Source organism: Cervus canadensis, chromosome 2, assembly GCF_019320065.1.
Source record: "Cervus canadensis isolate Bull #8, Minnesota chromosome 2, ASM1932006v1, whole genome shotgun sequence".
NCBI classification, from domain to species: domain Eukaryota; kingdom Metazoa; phylum Chordata; class Mammalia; order Artiodactyla; family Cervidae; genus Cervus; species Cervus canadensis.
Genome location: NC_057387.1, coordinates 101,015,258 through 101,034,449, shown reverse-complemented (window position 1 = coordinate 101,034,449; position 19,192 = coordinate 101,015,258). Strand labels below are relative to the sequence as shown.

The 19,192-nt window shown below is 52.7% G+C and overlaps 1 protein-coding gene across 4 annotated transcripts; it reads right to left on the bottom strand.

Moving 5' to 3' along the window:
* Window positions 1-460: 460 nt before the first annotated feature.
* On the bottom strand, window positions 461-15,996 carry HEYL (hes related family bHLH transcription factor with YRPW motif like). 4 transcript variants are annotated; one of them, XM_043461789.1, is made up of 5 exons: window positions 15,753-15,996; window positions 8,401-8,467; window positions 7,311-7,394; window positions 6,026-6,107; window positions 461-3,447 (listed from the first exon to the last, which is right to left on the bottom strand). In XM_043461789.1, exons 1-5 carry the CDS (start codon window positions 15,833-15,835, stop codon window positions 2,774-2,776), a joined length of 990 nt encoding a protein of 329 aa, XP_043317724.1. In that variant the 5' UTR covers window positions 15,836-15,996; the 3' UTR covers window positions 461-2,773. The 4 variants fall into 4 exon arrangements, with proteins under 4 accessions (XP_043317724.1, XP_043317727.1, XP_043317725.1 ...); XM_043461792.1 differs by having other exon boundaries at window positions 8,401-8,463; window positions 15,753-15,880; XM_043461790.1 differs by lacking the exon at window positions 15,753-15,996 and adding an exon at window positions 14,123-14,372 and having other exon boundaries at window positions 8,401-8,463.
* Between the last annotated feature and the right edge of the window lie 3,196 nt (window positions 15,997-19,192).

Genomic DNA, 19,192 nt, shown 5'->3' with positions numbered 1-19,192 from the left:
CAAGGCCTCAGGGTATGAAGAGCTTTCAGCCTGCAAAGGGTAGAGAAAGAGCATCCTTGGCGAAGGGAACAGCAGATGCGAAGTAGAGATGGGAATGAGGCTGGAATAAGAAAGAAATGAAGGAAGGCCAGGCTGGGAGAAGCACAGGCAACAAGCTTGAGATTGGTAAGAAAAAGGCTGAAAGTAAGTTTGGGACAAGAAGAGCTTGCCTTGTATCCTTAGAATAATAGGGAAGTGGAGTAAGGATGTGAAACCAGGGTTGACATTCTATGGTTTGCATGTTTAGAGCTCTCTCTGGCTGTGCTGAAAATGGACTGGCAAAGCAAGAAGGAGGCAGAGTGACCTTTTGGAGGGCATAGATCTGGGGAGAGGTGCTGTGGCCAGACCAGGGTCGGGGCTGTGGGCTCAGAGAGAAGTGGATGGACTCCAGACATGTGTAAGAAGTAGAACTTTGCAGAGGTTTTCAGAAAAGCTAAAAAAAAAAACTTTATTGAATATGTGTGACAACCCCAACGATGGGGTGGGAGGCAGGGGCACCAGAAAGGTTTGGGAATATAAACAAAGATACACGTGCCCTCAGCCATGGAAACCAATACACACAGTCACCATTTCCCCCACAATCTCTCAGGGAGAATGAACCCCAGAGCAACTAAGATGCTGAAGGTTCTGGGTCATTCCTACCTCATTCAATGGTGTCAACTGATTTTTTTGAAACAGGATATTTGAAATGTGAAAATGTGTTTCCCACTGTCCTGCCCTGCCATCAGGTGTTGGATTCCTGGGCTAGGAGGTGGTCAAACTGCAGGACTGGAGCACTGACCTGATGTCCGGGGCACAGTGAACCGCCACCTGCAGTGGCCAGGGAGGAGGAGGGTACCAGGGAAGAGGGGAGGAGGGGGAGGGGGAGGAGGGCCTTGCCCCTTGTAAGAAAGGTGACGTTGGTCTTTGCCTTCTACCACCACCCTCTGGCCCCTCCTGACTCCCGAGAACCTGCTGACAGCCCTCCCTCCCTGTGTCCCTCAGCAGCAACCCTCGGCCAGGGACCGCTCCCTGAAATGACGCCTCTCTCCACGCAAAAAGAGGTGGAAGACAGCAGAATCTGATCCAACCACCTCACACTGAGGCGTAAAAGAATGCCTTTAGTTCTTTATCCCTCCTTGAGGAATTCGCCTTCTCAAAAGAGCTTTCTGGGTCATTTAAATGATCTCTGCTCTCCTACCCACTTGTCTGAAAGGGCCCTTTCTCCCCAGGGCTTTTGCAAACTCTTTTTAAGCCCATGCAGTCTCCCCAAACTCAGCCTCTGGGGAGGGTAGTTCCATCACAGGGTAGGGGTGGGAGACTCTTCCAGGGGTGACATTAGAAGCATTTGATAACTGTGCAGTGAGCACCAACGCCTTGCCAGCGGGAGGGCCCCGAGGCCTTGGGTCAGCCTGGCGTTAACCAGCACGGGGTCCTGGGGAAAAGCCACGTGGTTGGGGCACCCGGAGGCAGTCGGGGAAAGCAGGTATTTGTCAACAGGCACAGCAGTGTTTCTTCGTTTTAACGACCATCTGGCAGCGCTAGGTGGGCTGTGTGTCAGCTCTGATCCTCCCCATCTTGTTCAGTTTCTGTTGTCCCACTGGGAAAGGTCTCTGGGCCATTTGTTCCATTAGAGGGAAAGTGGCAGGCGGGAACTCGGGAATGCAGTGGCCTTTGGGCAAAGCCAGCCGCGTGGAATCCCAGGTGAAGAGGATCCCAGGCCCTCGACCCACTGCGTGACCTTGAAGGGCCGAGCCGCCTCTGACTGTCCTTCCTCTCGCCCCTCCTCACAGCTATTTTTGTCCAGCCTGACAGCCCTTGGCGATCCCAGCCGTCTGGGCTCCGTGAGCCGGATGCAAAGCAGGCAGCACAAACGTCTGGTGCTGAATCCCAAGAGGATTCCTCTCTGGGCGCCGTCACGTGGGAACGCGGCTTCTGTGCTGTGTATCCGACGGGACCACAGGCCAGGAGGACGGTGACCATGCGGGAGGCGGGGAGCCGGGTTCTCTGCTGCACAAGCCTGGCTCCTGTCTGGGGGCACCATCCGAGGCCTGGGGGTGAGGACACCCAGTCACGGAGCCCAGAGACCTCCCAGCTGTGTGCAGGGAACCGTGGTCACCTGGAGGGTGGGTGTCAGCTGGGAAGAGCGTAGGCGCCGGCCCTGCTGGGCTTCCAGTCACCAGTCTCGGCCGTGGTGGACAGCAGGTCTGTTCTGGGGTTCACTGGGATGGGGGAGGAGATAGGTGGGCTGGGCAGACAGGGTTCCCAGGAGACGTCTTTGTGGCCCCTGCGCGGTTACTATCTCAGGAAGTGAAACAGACACTATGTCCCGGCCTAGGGGCCTGGGAAGTCTGCAGCCAGGCAGTCACTGCGCCTGGCTGGGGTCTGATCTCTAGGGAAGCAGCACGCCATAGGTCATTGTGCCTTTTAAAGCGTTGTTCCCAGACCTGAGATTAATGCCTACTGCCCCATTTGTTCTCAGGCAGGAAAGGGGTCTGGGCACAGCTCTTGGGGGACTCTCCTGGGACCTCTGTCCAGGGAAGAAATGAGATCCATACTCTGAGATCAGAACAGCTCCAGGAGAAGCTGGGACAAGCAGTGAGGAGGGGAAATGAGCCAAAGGAGGAGGGTTCCTTGGATGGGTGAAGAAGACACCTTCATACATAACCAGTCCAGGAAGCAGAGCAGAAAAGGCAACGCCATTTTTAGAGCTCCTGGAAAAAGAACTCTCCTCCTTCCTGGGAGCAAAGCCAGCTCAGAAAGCCCCGACTTCAGTGATCTCGGAGACCCAGGAGCGGAAGAGCATAGCTCCTGCTGGCCTCCCAGCTGGCCCCGGGGAAGAAGGTCTGGGGGCAGGAACAGCCACATAAGCAGGAGACCCCACCACGCCAGGGGGGACAGGGGAAGGAGACCGAAGGAGGGGTGCCACGTGGCTGCTCCTGGCCGCCCTGCCACCAGGGGCCGCAGGCAGGGGGGCAGCTGGCCTCTCCAGGGGGCGGGCCCTCCGGGCAGAAGATGCCCCTCGACTGGGCAGCAAATTCCTCCGGGCTGGCAGGATGGCGCCAGCAGCTCTGCGCAAGGGGGCTGCTCGGAGGGCCGGGATGGGGTAAGCCAGAGGGGAGGCATTGGGAAGCACGGGGCCGGGCACCCTTCCTAGGATGGCGAGCTGGTTGCTCGGGGCAGAGAGCCCGGGGCAGCTGTGGAAGAAGGACCAGGGCCAGGCAGGGAAGGCCAGGGGGCCGGCAGGCGTGGGTGAAGGCTCCATCTCGGCTGCATAGCTGTTGAGGTGGGAGAGAAGGCGGATCCGCACTGGGTCTGCACGGCTGCTGGGTCCTTCCAGGACCCCCAGGTACCTGATGACCTCGGTGAGGCACTCCCGAAAACCGATGCTCCGGAAGTCGACTGCCAGGGCTCGGGCATCAAAGAATCCTGCAAAGTGAGGCACGATGAGGGCATGCTGGGCAGGGGACAAGCCCGGAGCCTGAGATCAGGCTGTCCTGAGTTCTGAACCTGCTTTCCTCACTTACCCCTGTGTGACCTTGGGCAGGTCACCTCACCTCTCTGAGACCCAGTCTCCCCATCTGTAAAGTGGGAGTGGTAAAGAACCTGCCTGCCAATGCAGGAGACATGAGTTTGACCCCTGGGTCAGGAAGATCCCCTGGAGGAGGAAATGGCAACCCATTCCAGTATTCTTGCCTGAAAAACCTCCATGGACAGATGTGCCTGGTGGACTACAATCCATGGGCTTGTAAGAGTTGGATACAAATGAGCACAGGCACACATGTACACACATCTGGGGTTGAGGAGGTGAGGTCTGAGGGCCAAACAAATTCACTAACCAGAGCATTGTAGAATATATTGTTTTCATCATAACTCATGATTAACGCAAGGAAGAAACTCTGTGGCCAAGATAACTTCATTTAAGCAGATGCTTGCCAGGTGTGAAAGGGTTGTGCACATGGAGGTATGGAACAGGATGGGGGTGGATGCTGGGAGGTGCTGGTAAGAGCCATCAGGGCCGGAAGAGTCTTTGGAGAGGGAAGTGGAGAATAGCGATGAAGCATGAGGTTTCTGCAGGCCAGTTGCTTGAACATGGACTTAACCAGCACCCTAACTATGGACAAGATTCTCAATCTTTCCATGCCTCAATTTCCTGAGCTGTGAAATGGGCATGTAACAGTACTTGCTACATACAGAAGGGAGGACAAAATGAAATGGTGCACAGAAATACCTAACAAATGAAAAGTGAACTATCATTTATATGACTGGTTTGGCCCCCATAGGTATTCGAGTTTGCTTCCCATCACAAAGTGCAGTCTAGAAAGCAGGATCCCACCCTGGACCTCAGCTGCTGCCCTCAAGCCAGGCACCCTGTTTTGGAGGCCTGATAATCAATTTCGGGTGACCAGGGGGACTGCCAGCAAGAGTATTCACATTCTCACTGCCTCTCCACTCCTGCCCCTCTCTCAGCCACCTTCTGGGCAAGGATGGAACAGCCCCGGTGAGGACTGGCCTCATGATCATGGCAGCAAATATCAGTTCCCTGGTTCACGGCTGAGTCCCCCACAGAGGGACAGCTTGGCAGGAGATGATGTTTGGAGCCAGGCCTCCCTGGAGGCAAGACCTGGCTCTGGTGTCTACTTAGTTGTGCAACTTTGAGCAAATCAAATCGCCTCTCTGTTCACTGTTCTTTTTTCACTAACATTTGCTGGGTTCTTCCTAAGTACTTAATTTGCACTAGCTAATTTGAACCTCATAAAAACCGATCATTATTCCTATTTCAGAGGTGAGGAAACTGAGGAATAAAGGGCTTAAATCAATCATCTAAGGTCCTAAAACTAGTAAGCCATAAAGTCAGTGTTCAGATCCAAAGTCAGTGCTCTAAGCCACAATTCTCTGTCTTTCCATCAGCCCTTAGCCAGAAAACAGAGAGGACACCACCACCCACCCTCGAGATTCTTATGAGAATCAAATGAGATAACAGTAGAGAAAGCATTTTGAAAACTATAAAATGATGCCAAAATATTAGTCACTATTTTTCTTTAAATTGGATAAATATAAATGTAGCTTGAACTATGTCCTCCCTTGGTTGATTAGAGGCAGTTTCCACTGTCAGCCATGCATTTCTTTGGTGGAAGTTTTCCAAGTGACTACTTGCAGCAGGGTCATCAGGCATGCTTGCTAAACTGGCAGATTCTTAAACTCCAATCCAGACCCACTGCCTTGGGACCGCTGGAGTGTGATTCACGACTCTGCCTGCCCCCACATGACACCGCTGCCCACCAAGGCTTGAGAGGCACCAGGCTGGCTCCCTTAAAATGCAACTGTTTCCTTGATGGGTAGCAAGTTAAGGTTTCAGGGCTTAAGTCTTCACAGACAAGGTCTGTGGAGCTTTCACAGTTTCCCAATGGTGAAATTATGAAAACACCCAGAGCAGCTTCAGAATTTCCATCTGTCCAGAAGTCTTTTAAAAACCACAGTTTCGTGACTTTTTTGTAGTGGACTAGCTCAAAATAACAGAATGAATTACATTTGCATCTTACTACCATCCCACAACTGATCTTTAACTGTGAGTGTGACATGTTCCCCCACAACACCACCAAGATCACAAGAGTCCAGAAGCCTAGATCAGTGGGTCGGCACACCAATGAACCGCCATAGCTAAAAATCTCCCACTGGATTGCAGTGAGAGTGAGCTCATTCCAGCTGATGCTTAACGAGGCCCTGGCGGAAGGGAGGGACCAGTAGTCTGTTATAGAAGAGTTCCTCCAAGGTTCAAGGTTGGCAGGAGTAGAGCTGAAGAAAGGGCAGGACACAGGGAAACAATGAAAGCAGAGAGGGTGATGCCAAAGGAAGAAGAGAGACAAACTTTGCTTCAGCCCCTCTGTGAACTGTGAGCTCCACGAGGGCAGGGACCGTGTCCGCTTTGCTCACCACTGTATCCCCAGGGCCCAGCCCCCAAATACTGGCTGTAGGAAATGACTCTGGGAGAGCCTAGTATCCGTACCTGTGCCTCCAGTGGCGTGGAGCATTTTCAAGTGATCTACCGTCATCTGCAGGACCTCGGCTTTCTCCAACTTGGAGGAGCCCTGTGTGTACAGAAGAGTGATGGTCTTTAGCTGACCTCTGTCACTCACCTCCCCTGCACAGGGTAATCAACACTCACTGCCTCAATTTTCTCCTCTTCCTTCAGCTCCACCAGTGCCTGAAACTGGGCTTCTGTTTTGGCCAAGCCTTCCAAATCTAAGATTCTCTTTAGTTCTCATTTTAGCCTATTTTACCCATCAGTTCCTGAACGCCCTCCTCCCGTCTTCCTGCTCTAACTGACCCTTAAAACGGTGGTGTTCCCAGTGGGTGATGGCCCACTTTTCTTGTTCTGTGCACTCTCCTCAGAGGGTCCCCTCTACCTCCGTGGCTTCAGGCACCATCACCAGAATATCACTCCTGCATACCCACGTGCCTCCTAGACCAGCTTTACCAGAAATCCAACTTTACAGTCACTACACACACACCCAAGATCGGGCTCGTCATCTTACCCCAAAGCACCTGCTCTTCCTTCATTCTCTCTTGGGGAATGTTTCTGAGACTCCAGCATCACCTGGTCTCCCAGGTGAAACCTAAGGGCTGGACTCTCCATGAGAGTCCCTTGAAGGTGGGTACTAAGTCTAGTTCATGGCCGGGCTTGTGAACGTTTTAATAAAGGTCGGTGGAACGACTGACTTGTTCCCCCCAGCAGAAAGGAAGTCACAGGACCTATGACCGTGCTGGGGTGCATACGGTGAGAGTCTTTGAGGTTGTCTGATTGACTCAACTGTCTGACTCTCCACTGAAGTCCCTCCACCCCAGCATGTTCAATGACAGCCTTACTCCCCAAGCAGCCTGTTCTACTTTCACATAGCTCTGGAAATGTCAGTAGTGCTGAGGGATAGGGCACTTTAGGATCACATAGTCTGTGTTCCAGTTCCACTCTGCCATTTATTAGTTGTGTGATCTGGAGTATGGAGTAAGTTACTTCACCTGTTTTTCAATTTCCTCACCAGTGCAATGGGCATCATAGTCTCAATCCTTCAGGATCGTTCTGAGGATTCAATTCAATTAGATGATGAACATAAAGCCACAGCCCCTAAGACACCTCAGTCAATATGAATTTCCATTCCTTATTCCTGGCCATTGACAGGCACTTCACGGCACTTCAGGCAGCTGCCACCAATCAATAAGAGATGCCGTGAGAAGTGAATCCTATCTGCAACCCACACTATACTTCCTCAAACACATTCAGCAGCGTCACATACCTGCTTCTCAAAGGCAGTGGGGACCAAGCGCCGCAGTTCAGAAAGGCTGCTGTTGATACGGTCCCGGCGCCGTTTCTCTATGATCTAAAAAGCAATGAGGAAAGAAACAAAAACCAAGTAGGCACTCCATCACAGTTTCCAACATGTTTTGATGGGCACTGACTCATATCTTCCTTCACAATATTCCTGTAAGGGCGATAAATCCATTCTCACATTACGGAGGAGGAAAATAAGGCTCAGAGAGGGGCAGCAATTTGCTTAAGGTCAGACAGCAAGGAAGTTCAAGGCTGGGAACAGAACTCAGATCTCTTGTCTTGATCTGAGGAGTGGTATTCAACACATTTAACCACTGATACAACAGGGCACCAATCAGTTAGAATACAGACACCAACCACAGCCCCAGAGCAGACCCTGGAGACCTCTGCTGGGCCAGGGAGACCCCCTTGAGTTGCTGGGTCGTGAAGTCAAGGGCTGGCTTGGCTAGGCATGGCTCTCTCCAGCTGGGAAGGCCTTTCATTCCCAAGAGCTCATTCTCAGCTCATGATCCTGGTAGCGGAATGCTTATCTCAGGATAGAAATAATGACGCCCATTTTACTGACAAAGAGAATGAGGCTGGATGGAGGAGGTTTTTTGGTTAGTGAGTGGTGGGGCTGGTCTCTGCTGGATTCTGGGTCTCTGGACTTCCAGGACAGAAGCATAGCTACATCCTTCTTCTGTTCCCCTAACTTACCCCTCAGCACAGTGGGAGGGAGTGAAAGTTCTGGGCTCAGAGAGAAGTGGGGAAGACTGGGATAAATAATAAAGGCTAGTTTGTGTGTCACCTTTTGTTCTGAGCACATTAATTAATTCACTTCAAAACAGCCCTTTGAGGAAGGTACCGTCATGATCAGTTACACAGATGAGAAAATGAGGCACAGAGAGGTTAAGCGGCTTGCTCAAGGTCACTCGGCTCGCTACTGGCAGAACGGGCACTTGAACCCTGACAGCATCGCGTCCCTCGTGGTGCTTCTGACCAGGGTTCTCTGGGCCAGGCCCCTGGGAACTCAGGGCAAACCTCTGTTCCGCAACTCCGCTGAGAAAGATACTCACCCCTCTGCGTTTCTTCCTGGCTTGCATTTGTGAAGGGCTGGGGGTGGACAGCGGCCGGGCCATCTGGCTGGAGAGGAAGAGAAAGGCCGATTTTTTAGAGGACCATCTCCCTGGCCTGGGCTGACCTCGGAGCCGGCTGTGGGCGGGCACAGCCCCCTCCCAGCGCCGAGGTCTCCCAGGCCCAGGGGGGAGGAGGCACAGGGCAGGCGTGGGTGGGGACGCTTTCTCTCCCATTCTCCCCGGGGGCTCTTTTCTCCTTGGGCCAACTCCTCCCCTGCACCGAGCTTCCTGCCCCAGAGTGGCCGGTGGCTGGGGCCATGGGATGGGGGGCTTGACTCTCGCCCGAACCTGACCCGCTGGGCCTCGGCCCCTGCCCCTCGCCCTCGGGAGAACCGCACCCGGGCCAACCGGCTCCTGCAACCCGATCCCCCGGGCGGGGCGGGCGAGGGCACGGGCGGCGGCGGCGGCGGCGGCGGGGCCGGGCCGGCGGGTTGGGTTTCAGAGGGAGCCGCTGGGAACGAGCGTGGAAAGAACAGATGCCGCCGCTTCCCACGGGCCGGGCGCGCCGGCCGCCCGCCCTCCGCCCGGCCTGCAGCTGCCGCCTCCTCCCACGCTGCGCGGCCAGGCCGAGGGGGAGGCAGCATCTGGGTCACAGGCCCCTCTCGGACTCTGGGGACGCGGCCCTAGCCTCCCCCAAAAGCCCTAGCCTCGCATCGCTTTTGGCCTCCAGTCCGCCGGCCGCCGGGGCTGACTGAAGGATGGATGTCCGCTCGCACCCTAGGAGTGCGAGGGCTCAAGCCCTCTGGGGCTATTCCTGCCCGTCTGACTGATATTCTCCTCAGCCCAACTGCTTGCCGTCTTAAGGGTCTCCTGCTTCAGAGGCTCTCCTGGAGTGAAGGGGATTTGCTGGGCTGCACTTAGGATCATTCATTTGGCCAACATGCCAGCGGCCCCACTCAGACCCAGGACTAGACTGAATGCCCTCGGCCAGGCCCCAGACCCCAGCTCCCATTGAGGATATCACAGCCACAAATAACTGCAGACAAGCGGACTCCCCTGCTATTTCAGACACACATCTGAACAGGAACCCAAGAGCTCCTCTCCACCTAAAACCTCCCCGCACCCCCGCCCCTGCACCCCCAGGTGGGTTCTCATCTCACCAAAGGCACACATCTCCCATTTCTGCAAGGTGGGCACTCAACCACCATCTTTGATTCCTTCTCTGTCCTCACCTATCCCATGAAAACCTGCCCATTCATGTCCAAAATATATTTCACACCTGTCCCCCTTATCTCCATTGCCAATCTTAGGACCAAGCCTCCATCACCTTTCTAGTCTGCTGGAGTCCATGGTATCCTACTACCCCCTACAAGCAGGCAGAGTGATCATCTAAATGCTGGGACCTCCTTGGTGGTCCAGTGGTTAAGACTTTGCTTTCTTATGTAGGGGGTGCAGGTGTGATCCCTGGTCGGGGAAGCTAAGATCCCACATGACTTGTGGCCAAAAAACCAAAATATAAAACAGAAGGAATTACATATACATTACTGTATGTAAAATAGATACCCAATGGGAAGTTACTGTATACCACAGGGAACTCAACCTGTGACTACCTAGAGGGGCAGGATGGGGTAGGGGTGGGGTGGGGTTAGGTTCAAGAGGGAGGGGCTATAGGTATACTTAACAGCCGATCAGTGCTGTTGTATAGCAGAAGCCAACACAAAATCATAAAGCATTTATCCTCCAAATAGATTAACAACAGAAAAACCCAGAATTGTAACAAATTCAATAAAGAAGTTAAAAAAAAAAAGTATTTAGTATTTCCCTGGTGATCCAGTGGTTAAGAATCCACCTGCCAATGCAGGGGACACGGGTTCGATCCCTGCTCGGAGAAGATTCCTGTGTACCACAACTACTGAGCTTGAGCACTAGAGCCCATGCTCTGTAACAACACGGGTTATTGTGGTTGTGCTGGGCTCAGTCGTGTCCGACTCTTTCCGACCCTATGGACTATAGTCCACCAGGCTTCTCTGTCCCTGGAATTTTCCAGGCAAGAACACTGGGATGGGTTGCTGTTTCCTATTCGAGGGGATCTTCCTGACACAGGGATCGAACCCACATCTCTTACATCTCCTGCATTGGCAGGCAGATTCTTTACCACCGGGCCACCTGGGAAGCCAGTAACAAGAGAAGCCACCACAATAAGAAACCCGAGTCCTGCAACCGGAGAGTGGCCCCCACTCACTGCAACTAGAGAGAGCCCATGTGCAGCTTTGAAGGCAGAGCACAGGGAAAAATAAATAACTTTTTTTAAATCTTAAAAAAAAAAAATCAGATCATGTCACTCTCTTAAACTCCTCAGGGACTTCCCAAAGATCAAGGCCACCATCTGTTAGGTAGCCCAGCTGGCCCCTGTCACCTCCTAAACGCAACTCTTTTTGCTCTGTAGGCTCCAGCTTGTGAATGCACTAATCCTTTCTCGTGGCGTCACATACTGTTTCCCTGGTCCAGCCCCTCTCCTCACCCAACCCCAGTCCCTTTGCCTAGGAACTTCTAGCACCTTTCAGATTTCAACTCAAATGTCAACTAACTGGGGCAGTCTTTTCTGACATCACCCCTCCCACCTGATATTTGATTGTCTATCTCTCCATGAAGTCCATAAGTTCCATGAGGCCATGAACCATGTCTGTCTCATTCAAAGTTGTACCCGGTACTCAGCAAATCCTGGAACATGACAGAGCCCATGGTTGAGCTCTGCCTCCCGCCCTCGCCTTTGGCATCACTGAAGGACACAGAGGTGACACCATAAAATCGACGTCTTAGACCTTCATGAAATGGCATATGTGGCTTGCCCGGAGGGTTGCAGCCCACTTGACAATCCTCTTGGCATTAGAGGTTGGATCATTTTCATCACTGCTCAAAGAGAGAAGGTTGCAGGGAAGACCAGATCAACATTTGCCAAACCTTACTGCTATGGCCCTGGCTTTGTCCAGCTACATCTGGAAAAGGCTATTTCCATCCAAACATCTGGACAAGAACATAAGGCCGGTGAAAACTCCTGGGAGGGATGGCTCAGCAAACTAGGCCGAGGGCTCAGGGGGCCAGATCCTGAGATCTGTAGGGCGGCTTGTTTACAAAGCTTCACTCAGGACAAGCCGCAAGAGCCAAGGTCTACTAAGAAACACGGCCTTTGTCCCTCCAGGGTGGGTGAGGTGTCTCCAGAGGTATTGGGTTAGCAGTGTGCGCGTCACTGCCTCTCAGCCTGATCCCTCCTCAGGGACCATCTGTTGGAGGCTGACACCCCCCTTTCAGGGGAGCTCAGCCATCCCTTTCCCACCCTCCTGGTTCTCTGCATCCCTCTCCCTCCACTCTTGTATCCCACAGGCATGTCTCACATCAGAGCTTTCCAGGCATCTCTACAGGTATTAATACTCCTCTCCTTTGAAGGAGAGCCCATTTCACCCAGGCATCACCACATGTATTAATACTTCTCTCCTTTGAGGGACAGCCCCACTTCACCCGGGCATCACCACACGTATTAATACTTCTCTCCTTTGAGGGACAGCCCCACTTCACCCGGGCATCACCACACGTATTAATACTTCTCTCCTTTGAGGGACAGCCCCACTTCACCCGGGCATCACCACACGTATTAATACTTCTCTCCTTTGAGGGACAGCCCCACTTCACAGATGAGGATGCTGAGCACGGGGAGCTACGGCAGCTTGCCCAGCCTATGCAGCTGCTGAGGAGCAAAACCCGTATGGGAATCCATGTCTTCTGGCTCCAAATTCAGCATTGTTTTCCCTCCTAATTCCTACTTCCTGTCTGTCTGAATAGCCCTCCAGTCCCCTTAGCCGAACAGCTCCCAAGAGCCCAGCCAGAGCGAGTTCTTTTCCAGGCTGTGATCTGGCCCTGACACTGGGAGAGGGTGGGAGAGCTTCTTGACTGAGAGCTTGGAAATAAGGCAGATTTTCAGGGGCCCAGAGAAAATACATTGAGTCCCAAGATCGGCTCCATGGGCATCAACGGATCCCTAGCCAGAATTCTGGGGTGGTCTCTTGAGGGAGAGGCAGCTTTCCAGGTGGTCTGGCCACCAGTCATGACCACCCTCAGCGGTCAGCCTCAGTTCCTCTTAGGGAAGTACCCTGAGGAGCCTTTGCAGGTGACCCCGTTCATTTTCCATCAACCAGAGGCAGACTCACAATGTCTTCAGTGAAAGGTTTTCAGAGAGCATTCAGCCCACTTGTAAAATGTGGAAACTCAGAGAGGGGAAGGTATCTGCTCCAGGACACACAGCAAATTAAACGAAATTCCAGAGCTGAAGCCAAGTCTACTGGTTTTTCATCCAGTGCTCCCCACGTAGTCATCATCCCACCGTGTATACGTCATAGCCAGTACTTCCTGTTCTAGACAGCATTTCCACATTTGCTTGTTTCATTTATCATACAATAGCTCTGTGAATTAAGTATTGGGGCCATTTCACGCTAAGGAAAAATAATCATTTGATAGCTGGAGGGAGACAGACACAAAGTCCAGTCTACAGACATCCAGGCTTTTCATTAGACCATGCTGCTTCATGAACATGGCACCCTTCAACTGAACAGTGACCCCTTAGCAGTTTTTAAAAACTTAATTAACTAGGCTGCGCTGGCTCTTCATGACTCACAGGGGATTTTTCCTTGAGGTGCACCGACTCTCAAGTTGTGGCATGTGGGCTCAGTAGTTGTGGCCCATGGGCTTAGTGGCTCCACTGCATGTGGATCTTAGGGATCTTAGGGATCTTAGGTCCCTGCCCATGGATCTAACTCATGTCTCGTGCATTGCAAGGGGGATTCTTAACCACTGGACCATCTGCCCTAGAGAGCAGTTTTATCTGGAAGTTGCCTTGTGTCAAAGCAAGAAGTTGTATGCCTTAAGTCCATTACCCTATCAAAGCCTCATCCTGTGAGGTAAGATATTAGCATCCCCATATTGTAAGGGAGAAAACTGGGATTCAGAAAGGGGTAATCACTTGCCTAAGTTAATGGTGGTGAGAGTCACATACAAGTCTGTCTGACTTCAAAGGCCATCATGTGCCTCAAATCATGTAGAAACAACCCACAGACCCTGAACCAGTGCCTGACGTGTGGCAGGCGCTCATTAGATTTTTGCAGAGGGGGAGGGGAGAGGTATATTCTCAGTTTGGACTCACGGGTGTCAGGGGGCTGGGTTCAGATAGGAGCTCTGAGGGTGATTCTCACATGTGGGGCAGGACACGGCCACTAGGTGGACACCCACAGTGACAGTGGAACACACCCTGCTCTTTACTCTGAGTGGGGAGGGGTTTGAGCCCTGCCTCTGACCCTGGGGAGAGGCTGGCTGCTTCAGTCCCGTGGCCCTGGCCACTGTTTATCTGGCTTTCTTTGTCCATGAAGCTCTTCTTCTCTGAGAGTTCCCTGAGGGCAGAAGCTGAGCAGGATACATCTGGGCCCCCCACACCCAGCCCAGGGTCTGGGCCACAGCAGGCATCGTTCAGCGCTCCCTGAATTGAAGCATTGATGTCTGCTGGGGGGAGGGCCTTTTGGTGAGTGCTACAAAGAGGGGTCTATAAGTCCGCCTCTGCCAGATGTCCAACTGCTTTCTCTCCTCTGAGGGGGTCTGCTCGCCAGAGAATCTAGACAGTCTCAAAAAATGGGCTCTGGTTGAAAGGACAAAATGTTGTATAGGAAAAAAAACTACATACCGATCCTTTATGCCATAGTCCAAACGCCACTGCCTTCAGGAAGCCCTCCTTGCACATTTGGTTGTGAGTGACCTCTCCCTGTTCAGGTGCCCTCACAGCCCACAGTCTGTCTCTCCTTCCATCTTCCATCCTACCCATGGACTTTGTGTGACCTGGCAGGTCACTGACCAGGCTGCAAATTCTTGGGAGGACAGAAGCCAGCTCCTATTGGCCTAGCTCTCTGACACCAATTTCACGCCTCTGATTCATGAAGACCCAATGACACTGAGCTTCAAACCCCTCCCCCCACCCCCCCACACATGGCATTGGTCCCTTCCCCTGCTCCCAGCAGGCACAGACTCAGACAACTGATTCTTTAAATAGCAGTTTCTGCTAAACAATTTTTAAAGGCTAGTAAGTTGCATAGGGAATTGTATTATATACCCCAAAACCTCATGAACAGGAAATTACCTCCTATTATAAGCTAGAAATAATTGGAAGGTGGTGGCCCTTTATTGGGCTTGTGATTGAAAAGGATCCCCTGGTCTCAGAAAACTGGAGATCACTGAGATTATGACATACTCTCAGAAACATCCCTAAGAATGAACGGAATCCCCTTTGCAAATCTAGTCTAGAGATTCAGGTTTAGATGAACCAGGAGGGACCAGATAGGCCTCCCTTTTCTACTCCTTGCTCTCCTTTATTTCCTGACGAGGAAACAGGCTCTTAAAGGGAAAGCAATGGCCCAAGGTCAAACGGTGAGTTGGTGGCAGATTTGAGGCTAGGACTCAGGCCTGCAGGCTCCTAGTCAGTCCCCGCTGCTCTTTCAAGTTCTGGGTATCACATATTGAGTGCCTGATACTAATTAAGCATTTGCTACATGCTGGGCTCTGTGTGAAGCCTTTGACATACGTTATCTCATTTGATTTTCCTAATAATCCTATGAGATCAGTTCTATTATTTATACCCATTTTACAGATGAAGAAACTGAAACTTAGCTTGTTCACAGAACTGGGATGTAGCAGAGCTTTTACAAGTCTAGTTTGTTCTATAGGTTTGACACCAGGTGTGAAAATGTACCAAGAGTTGAAAGACATTGGCAAGAGGCTGATGTGGTAGAAAGGACACTGGAATCGAATGGAGTCAAGGCCCTTGCATTGACCACAGGCAAGTCACCGATTATTATCTTCAATATTAAAACCTTAATTGCAAAGTCCAGTTTGCTCAAGAGGGATTTTCTTCCCCTGGAAATTTTTCTCTGTGTGTGTAGTATATGAAAAGTGCACCCAAGCTAGAGTAGAATTAAGAAGGTGTGGTTACTCTTCATAGCCACTGCATTCTGGACCAGGGGGTGTGATACCAACAGCCCGGGAGAGTTCCTAAGATCTTCAGGGAAAGTCCCTGCCAGTAGCCTCACCCGGGCACTTGGAAAGACATTGCCAACCGGACCTCAGACCCCGAGCTGAACTCTCCCTCCATGAAGCATCCCTAGCCCTGAACCGCGGAGAGGGCTCGGGATCTCGGGTACTCGTGCGCCTAACAGTGGCGCCACACCTGCGTCGCCCCAGGATTCGCCCAGCGCTCGGCAGTCCGTCGGGCGGCTTCCCAGCCGGCTCGCCCCCGCGCGCTCTGCACCCCCAGCCCGCCTTACCTCAGCTCGCCTTCGCGGCCCACGTCGATGGGTCCGTCGGACTCGCTGTCGGAGCCGCTCGGCTCCCGGGGCCGCTTCATCATGAACGCGGGCTGCGCGGGTCTCCGCCGGGAGGCGCGGGCGGCGAGCCGGGAAGTCGGGCCCCGCCCCGGCCCCGCCCCGGGGGCGCCGCCGCCGCCCTTTCCCAGGGCCCTTTCCTGCGCCGCAGCCCCGGGCGCCCCCTCGCCCCCGCCGTGACGCGCTGGCCGAGCCGTGGGAAGGCCCCGGGCGGTCGCCGCCCCCGCCGACGGCTGGGAGGTCCGGCTCCTCTCCGCCGCCTCGGCCGCAGCGAGCTGGGTGGCCTTGGGCAGGTGCCCTTGGAGGCCCCCGGGGAGTCCAGGGGGTCCCCGTCTGGTTCGCCCTGGGGCGCTGCTGACTCCGCGATGCCCCAGACTGCAGAGGTCTAGTCGTGCTGGGGTCCTGGGAGCGGCAGACACATCCGGTTTGGGGAGGCTGGTGGGGGTGGCGGTGGCCTGATCCTCGGCCAGAATCCTCCAGCAGCTTCTCCAGAAAGGGTCGAGAACAAGTGTAATGTGGGGTGGGGTGGCGGCTGTCATCCCCAAAAGGATGGCCGTAGTTGTGGCTGCACCACCTGAGCAGGACCGGCTCTGGCCAAGTGCCTGAGGACCTGTCTTGGTGGTGGGGGCGCTGGGTGTCCCTGGGAATCAGTTCATCAGAGGCCGAGCTGTCTTGGGAGGCCAAGAAGTCTCAGAGAAGGCCCATTCCTGAAGCGATGCCTCAAAAGGGAGTGGGTGGCAGTCTCCCGCCTCCCTTCCTGGGACTCCCCTACAACAGACCAAACTGGGCAGGGGCTCCTACTGCTCTGCCCCTCCGAAGGGAGACTCAAGAGTCTCAGAGATTCATCTGCCATCCTCATGGATCAGGGGATTGACCCCTCAAGGGTCAGAAGGAAACAGAATGGGGCATCCTGGAAAGTGGACTTCATGAGCAGGGAGGAGGAGGAGACGTGAAGGCCATCTCCATGTGGTAGGTCAGACACCAGCGAAGCCCTTCCCTTCGACTCACCCACCAGGACACAGAGAAAGCCACTCCCACCCCCGCCCCACTTGGGAGAGTGGGGTTGGTCCTCTGAGAATAACTGCACTTTCACTCCCACAGCAAGACCTGCTTGGGGGCACTTGATTATGGTGGGGGAATGAAACAATCCCATGGCCCCTTCCACACATGACCACAGACATGATCTCGTGGCCAGGTACACAGACACCGGCTTCCCTGATGGCCCAGCGGGTAAAGAATCCACCCGCAATGCAGGAGACACAGGAGACGTGGGTTGGATCCCTGGGTCAGGAAGATCCCCTGGAGGAGGAAATGACAACCCACTCCAGTATTCTTGCCTGAAAAAATCCCATGACCAGAGTAGCCTGGTGGGCTGCAGTCCAAACGGTTACAAAGTTGCACATGACTGAGCAGCTAAGCACAAATGCACAGACCAAACAGGCAGACACACAGATACCCAGCTGGCTTGCCCAGTCAGAACCCACAGCCTGGGCTTCCTCGGGAGGCCCTAGTGGTCACACCAGCCACACCTGCGGACTCTCTTCTTCCAGATGTCCTCGGCACTCACATAGCTTCCATGGGCATCCACTAGTGGAATGGAAACCTCAACCAAAAGGGAAGGTTTGCAGCAATAACATGTTGAGATTTTATAATCTTTTAAACATATTGGATTAAATAAAACATTAAAAATTAACTTGTCTTTTTAGTTTGGGTTTTTTTTTTTTTTAATGTGGCTACTGGAAAAATTTTAACTGTATGTGCTGCTCCCTGTTCTATTTCCATCGGACAGTGCTAATCTAGTACAGGTTTTCTTTCTTTTTAAAAAGTATTTATTCTTTTGGCTGCACTGGGTCTCAGCTGTGGCACTCAGGATCTTATCTTCATGCAGCACACAGGATCTTTAGTAGAGGCATGCAGACTCTTAAGTTATGGCATGTGGGAATCTAGTTCCCTGACCAGGGACTGAACCCAGGCCCCCCTGCATTGGGAGTGCAGAGTCTTAGCCATTGGGCCACCCTAGGACAGGGTTTCTTGACCTCAGTCCCACTTGACATTTTGGGCTGGAAAATTCTTTATTGCCTGGGGCTGTTGCATGCACTTCAGAATGTTTAGTAGAATCCCTGGTTTCTACTCGGTCCATACCGGCAGTACCTGCCCAGGTCATAACAATTAAAAATGTCTCTAGATAATACCAAATATCTCCTGGGTGAGAAATCCTGCACCCCACCCCACCCTCCACCCACTGAAGACTGGTCTAGAGAAAGCCCAAGATTTAGAGGTTGAGTAGAAAAAGAGCTGCCAGAGGAGGCTGAGAAGAAACAGCCGGGAGGTGGAGGAGAGCCAAGGGTGGGGGTTACAGGAGCCAGAGAGTGTTTCAAGGACTCGGTCATGATCATTTAAAACGTCAGTCAGATCACATCACTTCCTGCTCAAAACCATCCATAAGCTTCCCATGACATTCAGAATAAAATGCCAACTGCTTACCATGGCCTATACATATGCAGGGTGACATGTGAGACTGGGGCACCTTTGAGAGTGAAAGAAAGCAACCCTAATAACTCTGCCAGGACCGCCAGGGCGTTACTGGGTGTGAGGCCATCCCAAGCCCTGGGCTCTGCCCCTTTCCTGTTCACCCAGGCACTAGAGCCTTTGTGCCTCCCCTGACATTTCCTGCCTGTGGTTGCTGCAGGACTTCAGATTGGTTGTTCCATCTTCCCCCGATTGTCTTGGACTCATCATCTCACTTTATTCGGGTCTTTGTTCATCTGTTCCATCCTTAGAGAATGGAACTGACCGCCCGTCTAAAACGGCCACACATCCTCCGATCACTTTGTGCCCCCTGCCTCACACCATTTTACTTTACAGCGTCTATTAAGCTCACTGTTGTTGTTTAGTCACTTGGTTGTGTCCGTCTGTTTGTGATCTCATGGACTGTAGCCTGCCAGGCTCCTTTGTCCATGAAATTTCCCAGGCAAGAATACTGGAGTGAGTTGCCATTTCCTTCTCCAGGGGATTTTCCTGACCCAGGAATCAAATCAGCCAACTCCTGCATTGGCAGGTAGATTCTTTACCACTGATAGGTTGATTTTATTTATCATCTATGTCCTCCACCACAAGATAAACTCATTGAGGGTAGACACTTGTCTCTCCTGTTCCCTGCTGATTCTCCAGCACCTAGTACAGTGCCAGGCATTAGGTAGATAAATAATACTGGAGGGCAATAAATACTTGAGTGCAATAAATACTTGAGGGCAGAATAAACTCACTTGAGATGCTTGACTATAATATAAGCTAGGATAATAACTAGAAGCAGAGGTGGAAACTGGGTTTGTTTATTTTTGCTTTTATTTTAAGATGGGAGTGAGTAGGGCATGGATCGAGCA

Coding starts and splice junctions, on each gene's coding strand:
- HEYL (XM_043461790.1), bottom strand. CDS start 14,260: ATGGGTAGGATGGAAGATGGAAGGAGAGACAGACTGTGGGCTGTGAGG. Junction 8,464..14,122: donor GACTATGGCATAAAGGATCG/GTATGTAGTTTT, acceptor CTCTCCAGCCAG/ATGGCCCGGCCGCTGTCCAC. Junction 7,395..8,400: donor CCAGGAAGAAACGCAGAGGG/GTGAGTATCTTT, acceptor ATTGCTTTTTAG/ATCATAGAGAAACGGCGCCG.